We start from the raw sequence: 27241 nt of genomic DNA on the forward strand, positions 1-27241 counted from the left end.
AATACACAGGGGTGTGGGTCTTTGCATGGAGCCTTAGCAATGATGACTTTAATTCAGCTTTCCTTGATATAGATAAAAACTGATATTCCATGCACACACATTTTATTTACAGCTGACTCATCAACAGTGACTAGTCACCCCTTCCTCTGGCAGCAGTAATTATGAGCAGTCTTTAATCTTCTTTAACAAGCTCTGCTTCGCATGTAAAGTCTCAGTGACCTCCTCAAGGCGTGAGTTGTTTATCAGGGCCCATTCAGCAGCAGCAGTCTCTTTCCAGTACAGTCCTTGGTATGGCTAAATTCCATTGTCCCTTTTTCAGCAGTCAAAAATCCATGATAAATTCTGTACAACACTGTAGTTAATATAACAGCAGCACCAGATATTATATTAATTCCTTTGCTAAAAGCTCTTTGCAATTATCTCTCTATTGACAATATCTTACCAAAACTAAATCAATGTACATCTCTAAATATCAGAAATGTATACTTTGATAAATACATTATTGTACAAGAATTCTGACATGCAGATCATGCTATTGGGCTAGGCTATATACAGAAGAACATGTTACATGGTCAACAATAAGTTATATTTCTTTTCCTAACAAAAAATAAAACATGACAATCAGGGATTATTCAACAATCTCAAGGATCTCTTAAGATTTGGGTTGTTATGGTCTTCCCCATGTAGTTCTAAAACACTGTGGTTTAGGGTAACTTTTTCTCACCAGCCCAAAACATAAAATCTGCCATTGCATTTTTCCTGTTGCATAAACAGAGGTTAATATTGAATGAAAAAGCCACTAGAGGAGATACAGTTTCAAAACTGTAATGAATGCTGGTTGCTAGGAGGAAGATTGATGCAATAGGCAACCGGTCAGTACTATAAAGCCGCTACTAAGTCCCACTCAAAAAATCTTCAGAGTGCTCACATGAGTTGGTCTAGGTGATACTAACTTGCACTTGAAAAATATATATATTTGTATCTATACACATAAGTATAGTCCATATGAAAAAAAGAGCAAAGGAGAAAAATGTCCTTAGTCAACCTTAAAAGAGGGGGGCATTTTAACAGTATCTCTGTGCTTTATGGAGACAGATGGAGAATACAGTAGACAGGTTGCAAAACAGACAGACAAACAACATATAGGACAAAGCACCTCAAAAAACATTGGCTGAAGAAATTTTTGAAGCTCATGAGCCAGAGGTATAAGGCTGGTCAAAAACCCGACTTGAGAACTACTACCCTCTTATAGTGGTACAAAAAAGCCCCCAGTAATCTCAATTTTACTTGGTACTCAGCCTCTGAAAATGTTGAAGAACCCTGGAGTAGAGAAATGACTACAGTACCAAGCAGCACTTGCTAGCTTAAAATTGCAAGTCTGGATGGCGTTTACCTTTCTTGCATGTTTTGTGCCTTCCCCAAGCCATTAAGAAAGAGATCTGGCTTCTGCTTGCGTGTAACCAGTAATGACAACCTCTTTGCAGTTATCTGTGTGCAAACAACCGGAGACATTCAGAACTCTGATACAGCAATCCAGTACCAAAGTAAGTTAATCACAAAATAAAGCCATTTATAAACAAGTAGATCGTTAAAAAATAAAGGAAAAGGTTAAACAAAGAAAAACAATCCCACATGCAGACCAGTTTATCAGTGCTTTCATTTCAGCAGGATGGTACAATGCGAGAACACACATCCAGAGCCCTCAGTGGTCTCCGCGATCGGCAACACTGCTTGTCAGGTGATGGAGACAAGATGGTCCATGCAAATGAGCAGACCCAAGTCACATCATTGTGTGCAACCAAGACACGATTCCAGACATCTTCAGAATGGATTAGAGTCACAAGAAATGGAGGTTCAATGGAGTGACTGATAATTAGTTGGAAGCACATTATTTTAAGTAAATCTCCCTGAAAATATGCTTATTTATTGAATATACTGGCCAACGGCGTCCACTAACTGTCCTTTTATTGCCACAGGAAAGTAGGACAATTTAGTAGATAAAAGGAGAAGCACTACCTTAGGTAATCTTTAAAAGCCAAGATAAAAATCTTCAGCTACCCAAGTGGCATTTCTTATACTGACAGTTATATCATGCAGGAGTTATACCATATTTGTGGAGCCTATGGTTAATGCTACATTTATTTCCAATATGTGGTAAACAGTATTTGAATTAATACTATGTAGCCGATTGATGCCATCTGGTTTTTACAAGATGGAAGGGATGGGAGACCGAGAGCGCCTTAGAGGACAAGGTGAGCTGTAGGGTGATGTTACTGGAGACAGTCGCAGAGCATTGCCTGTCAAGCCAGCTATGTTGTTTAAGCTTCGGGATTTTTCATAGCCTTGTATGAGAAAATGCACAGACATCAGTTGAATTCAGCCAAAAAATAGACAAAGACAAACAATACAATGTAACGTAATCCAAGGAACTATCTGGGACTCAGAGGGAATCTGCCTGCAAAAGAACTCATGCTGAGACACATTACTACCAAAAGATATTAATAAATAAAATTATTTACAAATTAATGCAGGTATTCTTTCCCAGAAAATTAAACAGACCACACAAGAGGTCTGACCTGCTCTTCCACAACCCATCTTGCACTCAATGCTGCTCTATTGGCTTCAGCATGGTTGCATACAGTGCAAGATAAAGAATCCCAGTAGGGTTACTGGGTGAGCTATCTGGCTAAGCATAATCAAAACCCCATTAAGGCAGACTATAAAAACTGTTAGAATTATATAATCTCTTATAAACCCAATTCCCAGTGAAGGACAATTTTTCTTTAAAAATAAATAAAACAAAAAACAGGTAAATTGCATACAGTATGTGTAAATCACTCCTGCAGAGGATTGAATGATAATATGGGAAAGAAGCTCCATCTTCAGAAATATTAACCCTAAGACTCTGTGTCAAATATTAAAGTATAATAAGATAGCAGTTTGACGTATTTGCAAATGCCTCCTGATTGGCAAATTTAAAACACCGTATTTGTGCTTCTTCTCCAGCTGACTCAAATGAAATCAATGGTATTAATCCACATAAGCAAGTAGTAAATAATTAATCATTAAATGAGGCAACCACATAATGCCTCACAATTTGGAGGGAACATTGCACTTGCAGATATTTCTGTTCACATACACTGCGAGCTCTAGCTACCTACTTTTTGCTACACACAGATTGTTTCCACCTTGTAGAAGTTATGCTGTAAAAATGACAGAAAAGCATTGCTATTCACTGCATCACTATCTTCACACTCAAGTATTTTCAATAGCACCTGAATAAGCCCACTTATGAAGAAAAGGATCAGCCCATTGGTCCGGAGAGACATATCAGCAAGGAAATACAATGAAGATGAAGCCGGACAGGACCTCGCTCCTCAAGTACATGGATACATGCTTCACTGCAAGCATAAGAAGTCCCATTGATTTCAACAGCACTACCTATTTCCCTGAAGACAAGTATGCGTCTAAGCATTTGTCAGGTTAAGACATTCAGGTATACATTGCTTAGAGTGAAATACTGAGACTTTTCCCACAGAAACCATAAAATGTCAATGACAATACAGCTAAACATTACACGGGATGTCACCAGACTTTTTTTTTTTTCTTATTGAAATAGTTACTGTATTAAATTCCAGATCTCCAGATAACAGACAGTTAACAGAGAGTTGTTAGCATCTTCAGGAAAAATCATTTCTTAGGTTCTCCCCTAATGACAATTAGCATATTTCTTACCTACTGAGAACTGTATACTGTAAAACTATACTTAAAGCAAATGTATAACCTCATGTCTGCTAAAATGTTGTGCAATGTTATCTCCAGATTGCAAAAGCAGGCTAGACTGTGATGCTTCACAGACTTCTGATACATTTCAAAACCAGCCTCCAGTATCTGAGTTTCTGTAAGTATTTACACAGACTAGGAATAATCATGTTTGAAAGGGGAATCGAGGGGAAGCACAATGCTAGTGTATATATTTAACCTCCCCTGTAAACATTAAGCTTACCAAAAAAAAATCAAAATAATCAGGTAGCTTTTTTACACAGAAACTAGGAAAGTATTTTTTAAAAATATTTTTCCTGCTACTTTTCTTATGATAAAAGCAAAGAACTGATAGAGGAAGATGGTAAAGATGATAAAGAAATCAGGAACTTCTAAAAAATGAAAACCAGATACACAAGATGAATAGAGATAGAGGCATGATCCAAAATCAGTACTTTGCATGTATTTTAGTGGGGTTTGGATCAGCTCTGAATCAGTATCATCTTAGAGATGGAGATAAGGTGTTAATGCAAAAAAGCTAAGAATAAATGATCATTGAACACAACCAAAGACCAACCAAAGAACCAACCAAACACTAAGGATGTACCAAAAGGAAGGGAAAAAACAAAATGAAAAAGTGTGTGTGATGATGTGTGAATTAAATTCAAGTATTCAAAACCATTTGGATGCTACTTGAAGATGTTTTCCACTTATGAGCTAACTTCCCTACTCTGTATAAAATACACTTGAAAGCCAGTGGCTAAAACATTTCAGCCTAGACTAAGGTTATCATCAGAGCCAGTCAAAGAGCACATTAAGAAACTGTCAGTTCTGAACTCAAGCCCCCATTTTTCTACTAAAAACTATGAAACAATTTTCTTTTGAATCTAGGTTTTGAAATGAAAATGTTCATGTGGTCCCATTATAAAATATTTTTATTGTTATATAAATACATCTTTAGTAGCTGATGGGTAACTTCTTTTATTATTTCTGATCTGTTATGGTTACTGCCAAGTGAACAGCACTCAAATGTTCATACTACCATTCCTAAAAAAAGTCAAGAACCTTATCTTGCAAGATCCCACGGCAATCTGCCTTATTCAGGTGTTCCTGACCTCCTCAAAGACTGGACTCTTACCATTAGAGATATTTAAATAATCTTAGTTGTTGAGAAGACAGTGCGAGATATACACTCAGTGGAAAGCATCCTAAATCTGTGCAAAAACATGTTTGCAACTAAGTCCCATTTAATCTAAACATTATATATAGGAATATGTAAAACACAGGAGCATAGAGACAATCATACTCTCTACAAATACCATACACATCAAACTATGCTTGCCTTTCTGCAACCATTTCTGCATTTCACAGGTTTAACCTACTGAGCTAATGATTTTGAAGTGTAAAAAGTGCATTTGCAGAACAAGCCAAGAGAATTCCTTTAGGGTCTATGGCTGGCTGGGACAGCTACGTTCCCTGTACACAAAGCAAGTTAAAGAAAAAAAAAGGGGGGGGGGGGGGGAGGTGTCAGAAAAATCTCAGCCAAAAATGTTTGTCCAGTGCCACCTGGCTACTGCACATGAACTCTGAGGTGAACGACTGTACATCAGCACTCAGGAATATGAAACCTATTGGAATGATACAATTGCCAAGAAACCAAAGCAATTCTTATCTAAGGCAATGGCAAGACTGCCACTGGCATTGCTGATTTTGGGGCTACGCCCTGAGGTTAGGTTTGCAGCCACGGCCAGCTGTGGCCTGATGGGGTAGCCACACCATCAGTCACATGGGTGATATATACAACGACAGAAGGTTTTGCAAACTCCAGCTGGGGAACCCAATCCTACTGAACACTGAGTAATCAGATTTGAAGAGGCATTTTTAGCACCTTGCAAGATCAAACATTATTTACTGTAGTTGAATTCTGGTTGGGCTAGACAGTCACCTTTTAGCGTCAGTGGTGTATTACAAAGAGGAAACTTTTTGTGGCATTATAAACCCCAACTTTTCTTTGAAAGAAATCTAAATATCTCATATGATACACTTTGTTGTGTTCAGAACAAAAACGTTGCTTACTTCTGACATTTCAACCATTTAAATGTAGTTTATTCAGCTGTAATTTTTACTAAGTTATTAAGTGCAGACCAAAGTTATTAAATAATTAATTTGGTTTTTAGAATGACAAATGGTATTGAGTGATGAGTGGTTGAATGAGCAAGGTCTGAATTGCAGGCTTTTCCATTACAGATAACAGGCAAATGAAGACACAAGCGAAATGAGGGTCCAACATCAAGCACATTTTGTGAAGACTAAAGGAGATGAGTGTTTCTAAAAGGAAAGCAGGAGAAGAATGACTAGGAATAAAGAAAAAAGATACATTGTGAGTACAGTCTTTCCTCTAAGAGCATTGTGCACATCATTTTACTCTAAGATTGCTTTTCACAAGCACATTGCTGAGTAATCTTTTATGATCTAATGAAAGAAGTCCGTACCTTTCCTGATCCCTCCATCAGTAGCACACGTGTAATCACCTGTCGTCAGTAGGAAACATGTTCCCCCTCTTCTGTTTTTGTCTCTTGTACTAGAGCGTCTGATGGGAGGGAGCCTTTCACCAGGTGAGAGTGGCTGCTCACTTCCTGCACTGTCTTCACCTGATAACACTGGTTAAAGCACCATGCCCATTTACAGACAATAATGAATGAGGAAATGAGACATCACAAAGAGCTTATGCTGAATGCCGGATATTCCCATCACTCAAAAAATAGTTATAAGGTAAATCATTAGAAGAAAACAAGATTGCAATTCACCATTAATCAGTACAAAATGGCAAAAAGTATATTTTTGATTAAAGAACAAATGATCTTTTGACTTTCCTGTTCTTCTTTTCAATCTCATATAAAGTTATAGTAAACTAACAAGAAATAAGAAATAATCAAATCAAGGCTCAGTTAGTTGCCTGTTATGGACTGTAACTTTCCAGAGTACAGTCAGCCTTGGATATTTCAAACAAGTATTTACTATTTTGGCTATCCTTTTTGCTAAACAAGAGGTCATACTAGTCATTTTTGCTTAGAATATGTTGCTGAGCATATTTTAAAGACAATCCCTCCCACAGGAGGGTTAAATTTTCAACATTTGGCACTAAAACCTGTTTAATAACACACTTAGCTTTCATTTCTGTACTTATCACAATTACACTGCTTGTCATCATAAGTACCCAACATTAAATGCTGTCTTTGGTCTTTGTAGTTTATTTTGTCAAACAGTGAAACTCTTACCTCTCCTGATTTGGCACTCCCAAAGGACTCTCTTTTAAAATTATCTATTTCAGACTCAGTCCACACTTCAAGAAAAAAAATCTCTGCTCAGTCCAGCACATAACAGGTAATGGCATGTTACTGACTTCAGCTTTACCTTTGCATTTAAACCTGAGCATGTGTTTTTCTGAACTGGTAATGCAAAGGGCTATATTCAGCCTCGAAGTTTTGCACAGAGTTCCTGTGACTCTAATAGCATTCTCTGCCAGAAATAAAGTTACAGTGCACAACGTGAGTGGTGGCACTACTGAAGAGAAAGTTAACACTTTAAAACGGTTCCTTTTTGCATATCTGCTTTCTCTCTAGCTTCAAGGATTATAACACCTTGTAAATAAAGCTGAAGACACAGAAAAGTGTCTCTTTGCTCTGATCACACTGAGCCTCCTCCATTCTGGAATACCTTTAGCAGGACCTGATGGCATGAAAAAGCTGTTATCATTAACACTTTAAAGATGTTGTCTGAAAGTGAGTATCAGTCAAAGCACTGTAAAACTAACTATATTCCACCCTCAGTGTGAGTCCTCTCAAGGGTTTCCATCCTCTTAAATATATTTAGGTTGTTCAAAAAGCTGCGCTAACTTTGTCTGTGAACGCTCACTCGGAGACTGAAACCGAGCTTCTTTGAACATAAATGCTATTCAGTAACAGAGAAACAGACCAAAGACAGATATTGTTCAGAGACCAATTTTCCAGACTCTTTTTAAGAAATAAATTTCAATTACTGAATGACACCAGTCATGGGTGGTTTTGCTCTTATTAGTCTTTAGCAGCTTTCCAACAGGATTCTAATAACTGGTATGTAAGCTTTGTAATCAGATTGTGCTTGCTTTAAGAATAAATACATTCAAGAAACAAACAAAAAATCCTTGCTGTTAAAAAATTTGTTTTAATTATACTGAGAGATAAAATTTATTCTTTAATTTTAAGAGATATGGAATATGGGGCAGTGGCTTGGAGGGGCAGAGGCTGTCATTTGATATGCATTTTCACAGCAATTAGCACAAATCTCCTTATCCATCATTTGGAACTCTAACAAATAAGGTAATATAAATCATAGAAATGAACACTAATAACGATGATGTTTCTAGGGGCTGTCGTTTTCTTTTTTGTTGACAAACTTTATATCAACTATGCTATTATCATTCAATTAATAGTAAATATCACGCAATGTCTCATCTAACACAGACAAAGGAGGTTCTTCTAGCCAGGGAAGCAGAATGCCAAATGGAAAGAAAGCTAGAAAGAGAATTTCTTCCTATTTCCTTTGAGTGCTGGGCTTTTGATGTAAAGCACCTGCTCCTTTTAAATGACTGCTTCTTTGTAGGATCTTGCTTAACAGGCCACGATGTGGCACAGGCAAAGCTGACACAAGAGACAGACACTGAGGCAAAACACCATGGAGTCCAACAGGGTGGGACACGGTGGCTGCTCAAATAGTCACAGTCATGCAGAAAAACAAGAAACATCCATACGACGCAACAAACAACAGGCAAAAGAAAAGGTTGATATCATCAGCAGGAAAGCATTCTCAACAGAGCAAGCAAAACTGTATAGACCAGCTACATAGAGGTTTGGGAACATCGCTATACCTATTTTGTCCTCTATGAGACTGACACACGCAAACACTGGAGGGGAGAAGGGTGGGAGCTACATCTTCTCCTGGCAGAAAGACTGGCTGCTTTCTGGCCCCTACCAAACATACTGGTCTATAAAGTGTTTTCAGAGGACATGCATTTCCAGTGGGGTCCTACCTGATGCTCTGTTGTGCTCCATCAGCTGGTTGTCCTTGCCCAGGCAGATGTCCCCCTGTGTGCTATTGCAGGCCATGTTCAAGTCCGTCTTGCAGAAGGTGGGAGAGCTGGCTTGAGGAGCAGGAGGGATGTGCTTCTTCCGCTTCCTCGGCAGTTTCTGCTTTGCCATGGCCAGGGAGTAGTACATCCCAAAATTGTTAACTATCACAGGCACGGGCATGGCTATGGTGAGCACCCCCGCCAGAGCACACAGGGCTCCCACCAGCATGCCTGACCAAGTCCGTGGATACATATCCCCGTATCCCAGGGTGGTCATGGTGACTACAGCCCACCAGAAGCCGATAGGGATATTTTTGAACTGTGTGTGCTCACTCGCTGACGGGTCATTAGGTTGGGCTCCCACCCGCTCTGCGTAGTAGATCATGGTGGCAAATATCAAAACACCGAGTGCCAGGAATATTATCAGCAGCAAAAATTCATTGGTGCTGGCTCGCAGAGTGTGGCCCAGCACCCTGAGGCCCACAAAGTGCCGGGTGAGCTTGAAGATTCGCAGGATCCTCACGAACCTTACCACCCTGAGGAAACCAAGCACGTCCTTAGCAGCTTTGGAGGAGAGCCCACTCAGGCCCACTTCTAGGTAAAAGGGCAGGATGGCCACGAAGTCAATGATATTCAAGAGGTTTTTGATGAATTCAAGTTTGTTGGGGGAAAAAACAACACGTACTAAAAATTCAAATGTAAACCATACCACACAGACCCCTTCCACATATGTCAGGGCAGGATCTGTCTCAATTTCATACTGTAGCACAGTTTCTGTCCCGTTGATGACCTGCTCAGTTTTGTTTATAATAGTATTGAAAGCCTCGTGTGTTTCCAGGCAAAAGGTTGTGATTGAAACTAGGATGAAGAATAAAGAGGCAAAGGCGATGAACTGAAACAAAAAGAGGGAAAAGAGACATCAGAACCACACAGCTCTTCACATTAATACTAACAATGTCAGTGATCATTATAAACCTTTTCCTCATTCATCCCCAAATGATTCACAAACTTGTATGCATAAAACTTTGTATCTAGCCCAGAGGAGAGCAGCAGACAGCTCTCACACATAGGCCAGGAGTCTGGGAGCAGGAAGTCTTGGTGATGGACACCATGACAGGCTGCAATTCATTCAGAAAGTGGCTACAAATTCTTTAATCTACGCTAAATCATCTGAATTCCATTCAGTTGCCAAGGTACCTTACAAACAGCCCCCATACACACCAACCACAGCAAGATTTGAGGTTGTCCACCTCTCACATAGTGGAAAATGGGGCTGACCCTAATGGTCTTGAGATTATGGTTCAGAAATTCACACTTGGCCTGAATGGCACCTCAGAGGGTCCTAGGAACAGATCCAAACACCGGGTTTCCTTTGGATTTTCAATGATTCACAAACACAAGATATTTACTGATAGAAAATGCCTTCTGTGTTACAGGTAGAGTTGATTGCACAGCCTGTTATGTTCACAATCATTCATCAACTATATTCTTAGGCAGGACCTAGCAGAACGTCTCACTGCAGTGGCAGAGCTTTGCCAGTGTGTTAGGAACCACAATCCTGTTATCAAAGTTACAAATTCAGGACAATCTGAACAAATAGGGAAATACAAACTCAAATCTAGTAGAGGCAAATGAATAGATAAAATACAGTTAAATAACCTGGAGACATCCCTCACAGAGGATTGTTAAGGACCTAAAAAACATTTACTGCCTGATCTTAGACTCAGTCATCACAGTCAAGCATTGAAGAAAAGAGAACGTCCAGGACAGGATCTGATAAAAATTAACACTGAGCCAAACAGCTGAAGGGGGAGATAGATAAACTTTCTTACACCCAGTAAAACGTGCCAAATGAAAAGGTGTTTTGAGGGCAGTTGTTCCCTTGCTACAATGGTTAACTTCTTTTAAGTGACAATACATTACCACCATGTTAGCACTCCAACAGCAACGGTGGGGTACATGAATAAATTATGTCTTTAAATCCCTCCCTGAGCCAGGATTTATAACATGTTATCAATGTGTTTGTTATTCTGGATTTTCAGCTTAACAGACTTTTTATAGCCAGTATTATCCTAGAAAAAACTCTCTAAAGACTTGAAGATTTTCAAAGGTGTTAGGGGCCCAAAGAGAAAAGAAGATGCCTAAGCAGGTTTTTGAAAATATCTAGTACCTATGTGCTTCCTCACATATCTAGCAGCTTGAAATTTTACCATTGCATAATATCAAGAAAGAAACACATTTTCGTTCAAAATGGCAGCAAATGACTAACTCTTTTGGCTTTGGATTTTTATAATTTTAAACTGTTACTTGCTAGTAAAACAAAAATATCTGATAGGGATATTGAGGTAGCTTGAAGCAGGCTCTTCATCCTTTTTTAATATTATTTATTTTAGTAAATCAACTTGATGTATTTTATGTTTCCCTTAATACTACTTACAAATCACTCAGGGTATCACTCTTTTAATCTGTTAATTACCAACCTGAAAATGAGTACCTTAAAGAAGCCCAGCAAGCAGAAAAAAAAGTCATATAATCTACTACCACCCTACTGGAAAGCGCAGCTTACAGTCCTGGTTCCAGTGGTACAGGCAAGAGAAAATGTGGCAGCAGGATGATGGTATGTTAGCACACCCAGATCTTGAATCTCATTGAAAAAATCTAGTTACAACGGAGACAGAACAGCAGCCATAAGCAAGAATGCCTCCATTATGTCACTTTAATCCAGGCTGCAATATTGCGGCAAAACTGGTTTTGTGTACTTTGGGTATCAATCATGGAATTTAGTATTAGCACTCAGATATTGTGTGCCACAGGAGTTCATTTGGACTGGTACAATACTGAATGGTTGCATTTTTCTAACACAGAACATTAGTTAGACAACAAAATGCTCTCTCTACAACCGGTAGAGAGAATTGCTTTTATTCTGAGAAACAAGTTTAAATTTGCAATGTGAGCCTAGCAAATTTATTATATTCAGACTCACATGATATATCTATCTATCAAAAAAACCCATATATCTACCTATATCAGAGATTTACAGCTTGTTTATGGCTTCCTCTCCTCAATCAATGAAAAAAAGTTATTACACCAAGCCCCTCAATTACACACGCTTTACATCTGTTATCTTTCAGAAAGGACCAACTCAGGGACTGAACTGAATACTTATTATCCAGTCTGAACTTCTAGTCACAAGATAGGCAAACAATCTTATACTGCCTGGCTGATTTTTACCAAACTTTTTTTTTTTTCACCAGACTTTTCTGCCTCTGCTTTAACAACTTTGGTTTAACCCCAGCCAGCAACTAAGCACCACACAGCCGCTCGCTCACTCCCCTCGTGGTGGGATGGGGGAGAGAATCAGAAGGGTAAGAGTGAGAAAACTCGTGGGTTGACATAAAGACTAATAAGTAAAGCAAAACCCACACATGCAAGCAAAGCAAAACAAGGAATTTATTCACTGCTTCCCATTGGCAGGCAGGTGTTCAGCCATCTCCAGGAAAGCAGGGCTCCATCACATGTAATGGTTACTTGGGAAGACAAAGACCTTCACTCCGAACATCCCCTCCTTCCTTCTTCTTCCCCCAGCTTTATGTGCTGAGCATGATGTCACATGGTATGGAATATCCCTTTGGTCAGTTGGGGTCAGCTGTCCCAGCTGTGTCCCCTCCCAGCTTCTTGTGCACCCCCAGCCTACTCGCTGTTGGGGTGGGGTGAGAAGCAGAAAAGGCCTTGACTCTGTGTAAGCACTGCTCAGCAGTATCTAAAGCACCCTGTGTTATCAACACTGTTTTCAGCACAAATCCAAAATGTAGCCCCATACTAGCTACTATGAAGAAAATTAACTCTATCCCAGCCAAAACCAGCACAACTACAAAATTGCTGCATGTTCATAGCTCATTTATTCCTGGCACTGGACACCAACATACACAAAAAAGCCTCAGTCTTGTGTGAGAGAACTAGAGTCAGCAAATACAACCAGATTTATATAACCTAAGTGAATTAATTTCAGAAGATCTTTGCAAAACCTCTCCATAACATGGATAGAGAATTTATAAAACTCTAAACCACTGGTGGGCTAAGAATGAGCCTTGGGAGGCTCCTAAGGCATCCTCCAGCATCTTTCAACACAGTGAAGGAGGGAAAAAGCAAACAAATTTGTGGAGATTGAGGAACACTGAAGCTAAGTCAGCACTACAGTTTGCAATCTGGGTGGGAACTTTTAATAGATAAAATATTGGCAACCTCTTTAACAGCAACACTTTGGTGATTTCAGACAACTATGAACATTTTTTGTCTGAAAAGAACAGAAAATTACATTCAACCTAGACAAACTAAAATTTACCAACAACTCAGTTATAATAAGGATTAATTTAATTAATCAAGTAAATCTAATTGTGCATCCAACAGTGCACTGAATCTAATGGTAAGTAAATAATTAGCACCTGTTTCCGGTCTGTATTTCAGAAAGAGGGTCCATTCTGGTTCAGATCCTTTCTAAAAAAATGCTAAATACCAAGGAATTAACTACGGGTAGAACTGCCTGACAAGCTATTTATTACTGTTTTGCTCAACATTGACACTGCGAAAGACCACAGTGCATTTGGCACTTGGCACAGCAGATCAAAATTTTTAACTGTGCACCTACATTCAACGGCTTTTTATTATCCCTAAAGGAAAAAGACATTCAATCATTTCCAAAATCTGCTGAGTCTCCTACTCGGTTATCCTAAAAGCAATCATCTTTCAGAGGTTAGAGCAAACAAAGTCAAGAAAAAATTATTAATGTAGTGACAGATTTTTTGATTATCCGGCAATTTCCATTCATAGCAATGTAAAACAACGAGATGTACACATTTCGCCATGCACACAATAGCATATACATCACTGATTTTGAGCAAAGACACTCATTCCTTTTATCTTTTGTTGTGTTTTGTTTTAAACTATAAACTCCTTGGATCAGGACATTCTGGACAGAGCTTGCACAGCACCTAGCGCAATGAAACCTCATACACAAGAAGACCTACAATGTTATTGCAATAGTCAGAGAGTTCAGAGAACACTGTCGTGTCAAAACCAGGACAAACATGCAAGAAGAAAATGCAATGGTCAATGCAAGAAGGAATATTTCTTCAGTCAAAGAAAAATGCTTAGGGATTTATTTTACATTAACAAAGATATTTCCTCAGTATTATATTACATAATACTAGGCAATGAAAAGTTGAAAAGTCTCTAGCATGTTTTTCACAAACAGTTGTAATGACAGAAATTAAATTGTCATGTGCTATCCTCACTTTATGCTTGCCTTCTGCTTCATCCTAATTCCATCTTCTCTCATTTTGAAGGTAATGAGCCTCTAAAAACACATCCTTTTTTCTTCATGTGGGCAAGCACCACATTTCAGACAAAGTCAGTACAGATCCAAACTCACAGATTGTCTGGTGGATGGGACCAACCACGTTCTATTCCTCAGTCCTGCTAATGCCCACAATAATTGGGGTACCACGCACAACTTTGGGCTTTTTTTTATGAAGCACACAAATCTAAAAGGAGTGAGCCTGATCATCATTTCAGAAAGGTCACAGCAAAATACAGGTTTTTGTTTGAATCATTAGCAACCTTTCTCTGTGAGAAGTTCTGAAAACGGGTTTTGACAAGTTGCAAGACAAATTCAGCCTTGGTATACAGCAAAATGGCTTCATCAACCCCCTCTTTTAAACCAAAGATTTCAAGCACATGGCTTGAAACTCTTTGGAAAAAAAGTTGAAGAAAAGTTTTCAAATAAGATCCAAATAATCAGGATCCTTTTCTCATTTCTTAAATTTTTTTTAAAAACAGTTGTTTGTTGTTTGTTTCAATGGATGACATAAAATTATCTTTATTCATTCAGGTTATCTTTTTTTCACCTGAAGGACAACACTTAGAAAAGTGAGAGAATAGTTGTACAGACACTCCAGGGCCACGAAACCAGCCTTTTTCAAAACTGAAATTAATGCAAACTGAATTAATAAAAAGTTGAGTCCATTTTTGCCACAACAGAGCAGCTAAAAGTTACAAAAATGTTCAGTATGTAATACACAGCATGCAGAACATTCCTCATTAAGCAGTTAAAGCTCTCAGTAGGCTGCTGATTCCCTCTGCTCACATTTTGAAGGCAGCGCGCACCCAGTTTTGTTCATGTGTGTCAGCATCACATTTCAGGCAACATTGGTACAGATTCCAGCTCCCAGGTTCTCTAGTTGATGGGATCACCAGCCAAGCTGTGTTCCTGAGTCTTACTAATGTTCATGCTAAGTGGCTTAATCATCTACAACTTGATTTTTAATGAAGCACGTAAATCTAAAGTGGGTGTCAGATGCCTGCAGAAAACTGGTTGGAAGTAGAAAACTTCATGATTCCTATTTTGAATTGTGTCCCATGGGGAACTGTGGTGCTCAGAGTTTAAAGAAATTTCAAAAATGACAACCAATTCTAGGACTGCAAATTGAGCAGTCTGTGGATTATCAGAAATTCTCTGCATCCGATGTCATGTTTTACCTTTTACACAGGTCTTAAAGTGCCTTGAAGAAATTAAGGTCACTTTAAAAATCATGGCTGCAAATAACCTGACAACTGTCTCATAGGCCATGTCTGGATTTCACAGTAGGAAAAGACATCTGGTCAGAGGATACTGTGGCTCACATCTACCCCACCTGTCCAAGTTTCCTTTCCAATGCAAAACCAGACATGGGACTGGTTGCACAGCTTGTCTTGTGATGGAGCCAGGACCTGACTTCAGTCATCCTAAGGCTTATCAGCATAGACACAGCCCAAATAAAACAGCAACAGAGCTAGAAATTGATCCTTACACTCAGGTGTGTTATTCATATTCATAAGATCAGACTCATACTACTCTATATTCAAGATATGCTTTATCTGTCCATTCCGCACCCTTAAAACAGGTTATTTCTCCACATACAAGTGGAGTCCCTCAGGGGTCCGTACTGCGACCGGTGCTCTTTAACATCTTCATCAGTGACATAGACAGTGGGATCGAGTGCACCCTCAGCAAGTTTGCAGATGACACCAAGCTGAGTGGTGCGGTTGACACGCCACGAGGACGAGATGTCATCCAGAGGGACCTGGACAAGCTGGAGAAGTGGGCCTGTGTGAACCTCCTGAGGTTCAACAAGGCCAAGTGCAGGGTCCTGCACCTGGGATGGGGCAATCCCCGATATCAGTACAGGTTGGGCAATGAAGGGATTGAGAGCAGCCCTACAGAGAAGGACTTGGGGGTACTGGTGGATGAAAAGCTGGACATGAGCCGGCAATGTGTTGCTTGCAGCCCACAAAAGCCAACCGAATCCTGGGCTGCATCAAAAGCAGCGTGGCCAGCAGGTCGAGGGAGGTGATTCTGCCCCTCTGCTCTGCTCTGCTCTGGTGAGACCTCACCTGGAGTGCTGCGTCCAGCTCTGGGGCCCTCAGCACAAGAAGGACATGGACCTGCTGGAGCGGGTCCAGAGGAGGGCCACAAAAATGATCCGAGGGCTGGAGCACCTCTGCTATGAGGCCAGGCTGAGAGAGTTGGGGTTGTTCAGCCTGGAGAAGAGGAGGCTGCGGGGAGACCTTATTGCGGCCTTTCAGTACTTAAAGGGGGCCTACAGGAATGATGGGGAGAATCTTTTTAGCAAGGCCTGTTGTGACAGAACAAGGAATAATGGATTTAATCTAGTTAAGTTAATTAAGTTAATCTAGTTAAGAAGAATAGATTTAGACTAGACGTAAGTAAGAAATCTTTTACAATGAGGGTGGTGAAGCACTGGAACAGGTTGCCCAGAGAGGCAGTGGAGGCCCCATCCCTGGCAACATTCAAGGTGAGGTTGGACGGGGCTCTGAGCAACCTGATGGAGTTAAAGCTGTCCCTGCTCACTGCAGGGGGGTTGGGCTGGATGATCTCTAAAGGTCCCTTCCAACCCAAAACATTCTATGATTCTATGATTCTATGATTCTATGATTATTTAGTATTCCAAGATGGACAGCTCAGAGTCAGTGAAGAGGTTAATGCACAGTTAATTGTTGGCAGTCACAGTCACCCTTACTTCTTGTTTCACAGTTAAGTTTTGAATAAAATCTCTCATAATACTTCAGTATTTTCCCAGAAAGAGTCTGTATCCTGTCTGGATACAACTTATTCTAGGGTTGGATCTCAACACCTCCTCCTTCAACTCCCCTCACTCTGTAATGCATATTTTCTAACCTAGGTATTCAATAGCAGCTTTTCAGGTTCAGTAGTTCATTTGAGTTTCATTCCAGGACTTCGAAGGCTTGCCCTTGACACACTTGACTACAGAAAAAGAAAACTACTGAATATTTAATAAGCCCTTGGAAATACAAAATTTAATATTCTCTAATGCAGGTACAGAATTCCCTTTAAAGAAAAAATATGACAATTTTGCTTTAAATAAATATCTTTACAGGCACGTTATGAGACTTGATACATGCATGTTGTTGGAATTTAAAACAATTAAAAAAAAAAATAGTCCTCCCCACTACACTTAGCAGACTAAAAGGAGGAGGGAGACTGCCACAGAAAAGAGATTGTGTTTTATTTCTTGAAGAAACTAGCTTCAACAGCTTGCTCACTACTGAAACCAAAACCCTGCTTTCATTACGAAAGATGAGAGTTTACTGAATGACTTAACTTTTCCAGACCAAAACAAGAGTGGGGGAGTTTCCACAGTCATGAGTTCTTTGCTTTCCCACCAGATCAGTTGTGCTAACTAGAACCTTCAAAACAGAGTAACTTTTCTGTTAGATAACAAAATAATTAAAAGGAAAGCAGTATTTTTTTTAATATCATACTAATTTTGAAAAATCAGAAATAAGCGTCCATACTTTGGAGATTTAAAAATTATTTCCAGTGACATCTGATCACATCTGTTAGTTTAAGCCTCATCTTTTCATAGTTCAGAATATGATACAAATTATTTGATGAAATAACTGATTCAGTTTCTTCCTCCTACTAACCCACTGACCACAAGTAAGCTAACCTATGCATTAAATGCATCCAATCTCATTGACTGCAAAAATTTAGTCAGATATATTCATTACAAAACTGTATTTTACAGTTTTTCTTCATATGTACTCTAAGAGTGATTGATCAGCACTATTTCTTAGAATAAGACAGTTGTAAGTGGTTATACCAAAATTAAATATTCCCATCATAAACATTATAATCTAATACTGACTTCTTTTTCTCTCAAGGATCAGGAAAGAAAAGTCTTTGTTCCTGTAAATCTTCCATATATTTGTCCCCTAATATTCTTCACAAGCCTTTTTTATTCTTCCAGGAATTCAAACCCCCAGTTACTTTGTGGAATCCCCCTAGTTCTGTAGGAGTGAGACCCAGTCAAACAGGCAACAAAGCCAATGTCATGTGCTGTTTCCAATCAGTCACAATTAACTTGCAATGCTGATTTTTTTAATGTAGTTTTATAGCTGCTTAATCATACAAAACCAAAGTCTTAAAAAAAAAAAATCCCATAAAAATGCCAATAAATTTGAGGGATTTCAGTGTTCAATGAAAATATGACTTGACTATGGATGTTATTTAAGCAGAAAAAGAAACTGCATTTGTAAAGTACATGGCATGCTTCATTCTAATAAGTAGCAACTAACATTGGAATGAAATCATAGAATTAGATTCCACTTCCGGCTTTAAAGAGAGTTGTCTCTGCATTCAGATTTGACAGAGTGTCCTCATTTCTGATTTTAACATGATAGATTTTTTCCCTCTCTTTAATTTCATCTGACTATCAGGAGACTGCTAAAATCATAATGTGATTTCAGAATGAGCTCTTGTGATGACCTTACCTCTCTGTATGGTTTAAAGTTCTGTGGGGTGAAATTTAAATGTTAACATTCATTTTACAGTAACCCAGATATCTCAATAAACAGATCATCAGTCTCTTCATGACTCTATTTCTCAAAGTTGCTATTCTTCTTTAGCTATAAGCTCCCCTTGGAAAATTATCATTTTATGCAAAAAAAAAAGGAAAAGTCACATATGTTTTTATGCTGTGATGCATTTTCAGTGCATTGCATCTGGGTACACTGAGTAAGAAACCAAATACCATCAGTAGCTACTAACCAAACTGCTGGCATTTAAAATGTAAACTCAAGGCAAATATACTATCAGTTTGCTTCATCACTCATAAGTCACAATATCTCACATTATCATTCTCCAAAGATTAAGGAATGGGTACAGACACAGAATTTTAAATAAATCTTCAAGGGAAAAACCAAAACATCATACATGAAGTATCAGGCACTAAGACTAATTTAATGTCTCTAAAAATCTGTAATTCATCCTCCTTCTGGGCAATAAGGTGGAATGTCAGCCTTAAACTGTTTTTTAAATGTCTGCATAAAGATTTAACAGCCCAACTTTAGCATCTTAATTGGGAAAGCCTGGCCATTATAATTTCTCAACCAACATCAAGCCACAGATAGTAGAGTTCTTGCCAATATTTTCATTTTCATCCTGTGAAAGATAAGTCTACTCTTTTCAAATCCCCAGTACAGTTCTTCCTCATTTGTACTCTCCTGCTAACAGTATTTGGCATTCAATTTAACGGTTAACATTCTGCTGCTACAATTCTACGCAGTCATATTTGAATGAAAAAATCTATATATCAATACACTTTTATTGACATACAGTTTAAGAACAGCCTATAAGTAATATGCCATGCATAGATTTATAGTGTGAGAGTATTTACAGCTCAGACTGGCTACCATCTGTACATAGTAGTGGGAATACAAATGTTCTCTTGTTTGCTCATTCTTTTCCCATTTGTCATAATTTTACAAAGCAGTTGTCTTTCATTACCAGCTGGAGCACAAATAAAAAGGTTATGAATGCCTCTTTTCATATTCAGAAATCCAGGTCCACAATTAAGTCACTCTAACTCAGCTGTCAGGTAAATCAGCAGTCTGACCCAGTTTGACCCAGATACATATCTGACTCAACAAATCTTAGGCACATCTACATTTTAATGCAGATCATAAAGAATACCAGAGTTGCAAATTATGCTGTATCTTAATTTCATTTAAGTGCCATGTATGTTCCTAAAGGATTCAAAAGTGATTTACAAACCTACCCTGGTATAGACACATGTTCTTCTGCTCAGCACGAAAAACTTTGTCCCTGCTGAGCAACTGGAAAGATGTGACAATGTGTTTCAGTGGCGGCGCCACACTTCATGCAGTGGGAGTCCCTGGGACAGGACTGATCTGCTGCCCAGGACATTCCCTTGTACTCCATCCCTGGTTGCCTCATGTCCCAGAAAATTACTAATTTCCTAAATGACCAGTGCTGTTTCCCACTAGCAAATCAAAATCATCTGACTTTGTTGTCCCATTGAGCAGCTAAGTCGAACATGTCATACCGACCCACAGCATATATCCCACTGCCTGTTTTTCCCTCCTGAAGACTCAGCAGAACTGCTTGAAAAGCAATTACGCTGCCTCCAGAAGCTTTCTTTTCCCATCCACTTGAATTTATTGAGCTTGTTTCACTTGTGATCTTTCTGAGCTGTGACTATCGCAGCAATGTTTTAGGTTTTACAGCCAACTGTGCTGATTCTTTTAATTAGACTTGGCATTTATATTCCAGCAATCATTTTTAAAAAGGCATCAGCAAGGCTCGCTTTGACCTTGCGGTACTGAAAAGGTTTGCACGGTTATGTGGCCTGATAAGCAAACCACTGCCACTCATTCATTAAACGTTGCTATAAATCTATGCACAAAGAGGCAAAATATTTCTAGCGGCTGCAAAAATGCAATGGATGTTCTTCCCGGAACCAAGGCAAAGGTGAGAAAAAGAGGAATTCTCAGTCCATGTTCTGGGTCTGGTATCAGACATTCGGAGGCTTCTTATTACTAAAAGAGCATCTTCCAAAAAGAATCTAAAATTCTCTGAAGGGCTGAAGAAGACAGGTTTTGAAGGACCCATTTCAGCCAATCCCAAATTCACATGCTGAGTTGAATTAGCCTCTCTGTATGCTTTGTTTCCCTTCCCTAGACTACCCGCTGTTCACACCATTACAGCAGAGATTAGGCTCTGGGACCTGCCAACTTGAAATACTACACAGGCGGTATCTTTCTTTTTGCACTTGATTTATCGTGAAAAGGTTTCATTTGGCTCAATGGGTCAAAACTGGAAAAAAAATCTTCACTATAATACTATTTATTATTAATAGACTTTCTCACCCATGCAGACAAATGGAGAAAAGAGAGAAATCCTTAAGAAGACAAATTCATGAAAATTCTATTATAATGTAGTTTGCCTAGTACATAAATCTCATGTCCATTAAAATTACAGAAACATTTTCAGCCCTATCATCTCTGTCTCACTTAAGCATTCAGGCTCATTTATGTCTACTTTTTCTCGCACTCAAAACAAGTCTGATGGCCTAATTTAAAATTACACTTGGGTGAATTTAGAAAACTTTAAGATTTTGAGGCTTGACATCCATTAAGATTTGTAATAGACCCCATCTCATCTTTCACCAGAGAAGCCTTACAACCAAACCATATAACCTTTTTATGCCATCTCAAATCTAATCAAAACATACTGGAATTCTTTACAAGTTTTCCAGGCCTCTGTCTTTCCTGTACAACATAATAAGACTCTACTGCTAGTGCTGGAATAGAAATTATTAAACTACTTCTTAAAAATTGAAGGGACGGAGCCATTTCCCAGATACCCAAAAGTGTATGCAGAGCCTTCAAATAGCTGATTATCGGGTCTCTTCTGACTGGAAGCTCTTTCTTCCGTATACTAATTAAGCAGCATTGGTTTAATTTTTCATACCTGCACCACAGTAATACAACACAGTTGATTGGTACCCTTGTTTCCTAATTGCAAATTAGTTACAGGAAAGCAGAAACATAATGAATAGGCTACCTAGTCTACGGCATTGCCTAAATCTTAGTTGCTTGGTATGGTAGTCTTCATGATGAGCTTCCAATGCAGTAAGTTTTGTGGAGCAATCTAGATTTAATAAAAGCAAATGATGAACCCAGAAGCTATGGCTTCTTTCGGGAACTGTCACAGTTGCAATCCAGTAGACAGAACTCCTCTGCCATTTGCAGTATCAGGGTAGCCAACAACAGGAGTAGTTTAACTGACTCGTGGTAGAGCACACAGTGCCGAGACTCGGCAGTCTCAAGCTCCCTGGTCGTGACATGAAAAGCCTCTAAGGAGTACAGATTTTTTTCCCCATGTGCCCATAGCTTGCTCCTTTCTGCATTTCAGACTCCAGTGTGCCCTTGCCCTGCTATTGTCTCTTCCCTGTCCTTCACTCCATTTCTCAAACCCAGCTCTACTCCTCAGGTTTACAGTTGGATCCCAGACTTTCCTCCTCTCTTCTTCCGAGCAACTTGTTCTTACCTTATTTGTATATCCCTGTCCTGTATCTCCAATCATTCCTTATTTTCATACGCAGATCTCTCTCCAGAGCTGATGCGCCTCCCCTCTTCCAGGATCCTCCTCCAGCCTCAGCCTTCACTTCACATGCTATCCTGGCTCTTTGTCCCAGGCTGTTTGCTCAGCCAACCCTGTTTTCCTCCTAGTCTCAATCTCTGTGCTTTTCTACCTCCCTCCACATTTCTGAAGAACCTTCAAACCCTTCTTCTCTGACATAAATCACAACCACCTTCCTGTTCCCCATCTTCTAAAGCAACTTCATCTTCCTTCCGCTCCAGTGCTGATACCACCCCATGGTCTCCTGGTCCAGCCACTCTAAAGTATCTTTTCTGCTTCCACTCACAACTTGGTCAGGATTTTTATGCCAGTATACTCTCCCTGTGTGGTTTCTGTGACTTTTGTATTTGAATCTGAAGAGCACATGTGCCTGCAAACTCATCTGCTTTTTCCAACCGAATTACTGGTCTAATGAAAGATATTATTTCTTCCTCCAAACCTGGCCTTACTTTGAGGCTGAAGGCTTCTTCCCCACATCAGCTAGATGCCAGGAAAGCAGAAGGGAGCATAGGATAAATGCTGACCTTAATTAAACAAATCTACTGTCTAATAAATTTAAAACAGTTCCTCTTCAGAGGAAGATTTATGCCTTTCTGTAATCAAATCACTGGATAATCTATAAAATAAAAACAGCATCTCAGCTTTAACCTTTCCCTAGGCCAGACAAGACAGTGTCCTTGGAATTCCTCCATGATCTCACAGGAGCTTCTGAAAAGTCTTTTAGAATTTAAAAAAAAAAAATTGAGATACCTAAATTGATGAACTGTGTACCCTAACACCCTGGTACAGCTGAAAGAGTGAGGCACTTGGAGAAGAGTTTGAGGTCAGAAGGGCATTTTTATGAGAGGGGGAAGGGTAAGGCTGTTAAAGCTCCTGTGCATGATGTATGTGAGTATGTTTCAAGCTCACAACACAATCACATAGATCAAAGCTAAATTTAGAGACAGTGAATTATTCATTGCAACCATAGTCAGCTAGGCTTATCTGGACTCTCAGGAACTAAGCACACCACCCCAGACAACACTAGTTCATCCACATTGTTTTTTCAGATCTATCTTTTGGCTCCGTGGTGCAAAAACAATTGCATTGGTCAACCAGTTACCCAGAATCTTGTTGAAGGTTTTCCTAAAGATAGGTAAAAAACTATATGTAGCTCACTTGCAGTTTTTAACACATTAAAATTCCATTTACCCCATCTCCAGGGATGCAGAAGTGATAGTTCAATTGAACTGAGAAAGGGAACATAAGAAAAAGCCACCAGTACGACAGTTATTAGTATACTCAGACAACTGTGACGTTCAGATTTCACTCCTGCCCTGTTCAAAGCAGACACTTGAACTGAGATGAAAGATAGTTCAAGTCCCTCCTCATCCTGGGAGAAGCATGTTTAAGCATATGAAAAAGATTACACAAGTTTATGAGAGGGATTATATGACACTGGGCCTGTGCTAACAGAGAATTGGACTCAAAGACCCAAGAGGCTCCTCCAGCCCTCTGTCTCCATGAATATTTCCAAATCCAATTTACACATTTATTTAATACATAGATTATGTTCTAAGCTATTGCCATTGCAAGCATTAGCATTGAAGCCACATACAGCACCATTTCAAATGTATTCCTATTATTTAATAGCATTCGCATTGCCAACATTATTTAGCTTAAACATTCTCTTAGAGCTTTATCACCAGTTTGCCCTAGGGACTGACGCTAATCCTTATACTCAGAGCTGGACTAATTAGCACAATGACAAATACCAGCGATGTTGTGCACAGATCATCATCCTGCTGAAGATTTCTTTATCCAAGAGCTTGTTATGGATGAGAGGGAGCTTGCTAGCAGCAGAGGGGAACCATACGGGACTTGCCTTGCAACCTCAGGAGAACTGAGGAACAAATTCCTGTGTCAAACCTGTCAATCCACCATAGCATGTATTTCTTTAGAACCAGGTGCTGAGATGGATAAGAGCATTCATCCCAATCCGGCAGGCTGCAGAAGCAGCCTTCCCAACTTGCCAGGGAAAGCTACTGTCTCTCTGCTGCACTTTTGTTTTTTATGACAACTCTTGTCTCTTTCAGAGGTATAACAGTTATTCAGAAAATAAATATGTTTATCCTTTTCCTTGTGATTCTAAACCCCATTTATTTATTTTTTAACTTACATTAATAGCTTGCTTATGAAAAATCAATAGTAGAATATACACAGTGGACCCATTCCAGGATTTTTTTGATTAAATTCTCCACACAAAGGGGCATGGGAAGAAATATAAACTTAGTATAAATATTTGGATGTCCTGGATGGCTAAAATTCATCTGCAGTAAAGCAGCCAGCAATATCAATACTTATATTATCATATATGAATCGGAGTCAACATGCCATTGAGTTGGTTGGGGCAGTTCTTTCTTCATGCAACTAGGATTTTGGGCTATCTGAAGGAAAAGAACTCTGCACTGGTTATAGTTTGGGCTGGTATCTTCACAACAGTCCTCACAGCAATGAAAGGCAATGTTTGTAGCGTGCAGTGGAAACTCTGCATTAAGGGAATGCAGTTCTCCAGAGAGACTTTCTGTGGTAAATAACAGAGTCAGCAAACCACGCAGTAAAGGGGGTCTCTGACGTGACTTGAGATCTTGCTGCTGATCACACACAGAGTAGGGACTCCAGGGAATGAATTGCCACTGCTGCCACTACCAGGCAGACTCTGCTCCCTAGAGACTGTTTGTGAATGTAGTCTGCAAAAGGAGCGGCACACAATGCTGCACAGAGGCTCATTTTGCAGTTTCCTTTTCCAGTTTAAGGTCTACATGGGATATTTACTGCTGGCACATTCCTTTCAAGACTGGTTACATCTGTCTGCATACTTCTTTTAAATAAGAAGCAGGTTACTTGTACGTGGAATACAAGTGTTGTCGCTGCTGAAGTATGCATGTGACATACCAGCAGAGGTCGGTCACTGGTGGTGTTTATGAATAGCAAACTGGGCTTTGGGGAACTCTGTGTTTTTTATTTAGGCCTTTGCAGTCTTGATTTGAAGGGTAATAAATTCTCTTTGTTTACATATCACTGACAGTCATACAACATCTTGACAAAATGATACATGCCAAGAAAAACAACTTTATTTAACAGCATACAAGCAGAGAAGTCTAGTGGCAGGCTCAGCCTTCATTTTCACCTTGTTTCTTTAGTTCTTTTTCATCAGTTCACCTACTCACTCTTCTTTCACCATTCTGCAGTTCGAGATGTAGAATATGAAGATAAGCCATTTCACCACAAGTTTTCCAGATAGTTTGCTTCTTCAAGATTTGAATGAAAGCCCATTTCCCTGGTGTCTACTGAAATTTGCCCTGGTAACTCTTGGGGAAACTGAAAACAAAACCAAAAAATTAGCAGGATGCTAGTGGTGACTGTGTTCTTTACAGCCTCCTAATTCCTAATAAAACACTGTTTCTCACAAATGATTCTTAGCCATTAAGACTCTCCATCCCTTAAGATGTTCAGAATTATAATAGCTGCATTAAAACATCAACCTTTATTCAAATAGGGGTTGGTGGGGTCTGGGTTTTTTTTTGGGGGGGTGGTTTTTGGACTGAAGCTACTAGGAGAGGTGATGCTTACTAATATAATAGTCTAGTATAAGGTTATCACTTGCAGTGTGTAGGATTACTTTGCCAAGAAAGAGCAGAGACACATTAAGAGACTGTATGTTGACAAACCTGGAAGACTGGGGGAAACAGAAGCAAAATTAAATGCACCAGAGGGTTCTTTCTGGTTTGCAGCACACAGCAGAGAGAGGTCTTCTTTCTGCTCCATTTTAGGAATAAAAGGCTACTTCTTCCTTTAGTAAAGGATATGCTATAATGTAAATGTTATCCCATCCAGTCAGGTATTTCCCCTGCCCTCAACACATGAACAGCTCAAAAAAATATCATTCAGGAGCAGGGTTTATCATGTATGCTATGTTTATAAATATGTTTATAAGATACGCTATTTCCAGTTCAAATACACATTTCTTATACATCATCATGTTTGACTTGCAGTTTTATAACAGGCATTTTTGGTGCATGTGTCTCAGTGCAATTATGAGTTTGGTCCCTAGGGAGAGACAGGGAGTAACTGGTGTCAGATGAGCATGATGCAGGACTCCCAAGAGGTACCAAGGTTGAGAGCAGCATGTCCGCTCAACAAATGGAAGAATGCTGCTACAAATGGGATTTTTAGCATTGCAGGAAACTACAGTCATCTTATTTCACAACAGTAGCAGTGACTACTCTCTGCAAATCCAGTCTCCCTCTCCTCTAGAGGAAAACAATGAAAAGAGATGTTACTTGCTAAATTAAAATTAATAATAAACTCACCTGTACAGAATAATTTTCATCCACCCAGCTCAAGTACTCCAGAATGATCCATGATACCATCTGTACTGTGTGGGATCTTGAATCCCAGGTGCCTCTAGTGCTTCCTGATCCTGAACTCAATTACGTCTCACCATGGCAAGGGCAGGCAGCTCCCAGGCCACAATACTGCTCCAGATGTCCCAGTGCCAAAAAAAGTACTATTTCTAGCTTCCTTGTACAATGGAGATGAAAATCATTGAAGTTCAGATAGAAGTAACCTGTCTTCCACATGTCTCAGGGAGTCTGGTTGCTTCCCAGACCCTCAGACCTCTAATTTCTCTGTCATTGTTAGATGAAATGAAAAATTCCTATACGGTGAGTGACATCCAGTTATGTGTTTGGGTAAGTCCATTGTGCTTTGGTTGTTTTTTTCTCTTGGCCCAAATATGCCGACTTGCACCTTCTTCATTCATGTGAAGCTGAACCCTCGATGCCAGGGCATGCTTTCGGTACTGGTAC

At 39.4% G+C, this 27241-nt stretch overlaps 1 protein-coding gene across 8 annotated transcripts in view; it reads right to left on the minus strand.

The window, feature by feature from the left end:
• Positions 1–242: 242 nt before the first annotated feature.
• Positions 243–27241, minus strand: part of KCNC2 (potassium voltage-gated channel subfamily C member 2) — a 105711-nt gene continuing 78712 nt past the window's right edge. Inside the window, exons 2-6 of one of the 8 annotated variants that reach the window (XM_075715979.1) lie at positions 8831–9761; positions 8417–8441; positions 7427–7463; positions 7177–7206; positions 6300–6422 (exon numbers count right to left, since the gene is read on the minus strand). In XM_075715979.1, the coding sequence (XP_075572094.1) occupies positions 6300–6422; positions 7177–7206; positions 7427–7463; positions 8417–8441; positions 8831–9761 (1146 nt within the window). Of the gene's footprint in view, positions 353–1426; positions 1489–2205; positions 2343–6254; positions 6423–7176; positions 7207–7426; positions 7464–8416; positions 8442–8830; positions 9762–27241 lie in introns of those variants that run through there. The other 7 variants (XM_075715950.1, XM_075715973.1, XM_075715964.1 and 4 more) reach the window with 7 other exon arrangements.

The sequence above is a fragment of the Pelecanus crispus genome, chromosome 1 (genome assembly GCF_030463565.1).
Source record: "Pelecanus crispus isolate bPelCri1 chromosome 1, bPelCri1.pri, whole genome shotgun sequence".
Classification (NCBI taxonomy): domain Eukaryota; kingdom Metazoa; phylum Chordata; class Aves; order Pelecaniformes; family Pelecanidae; genus Pelecanus; species Pelecanus crispus.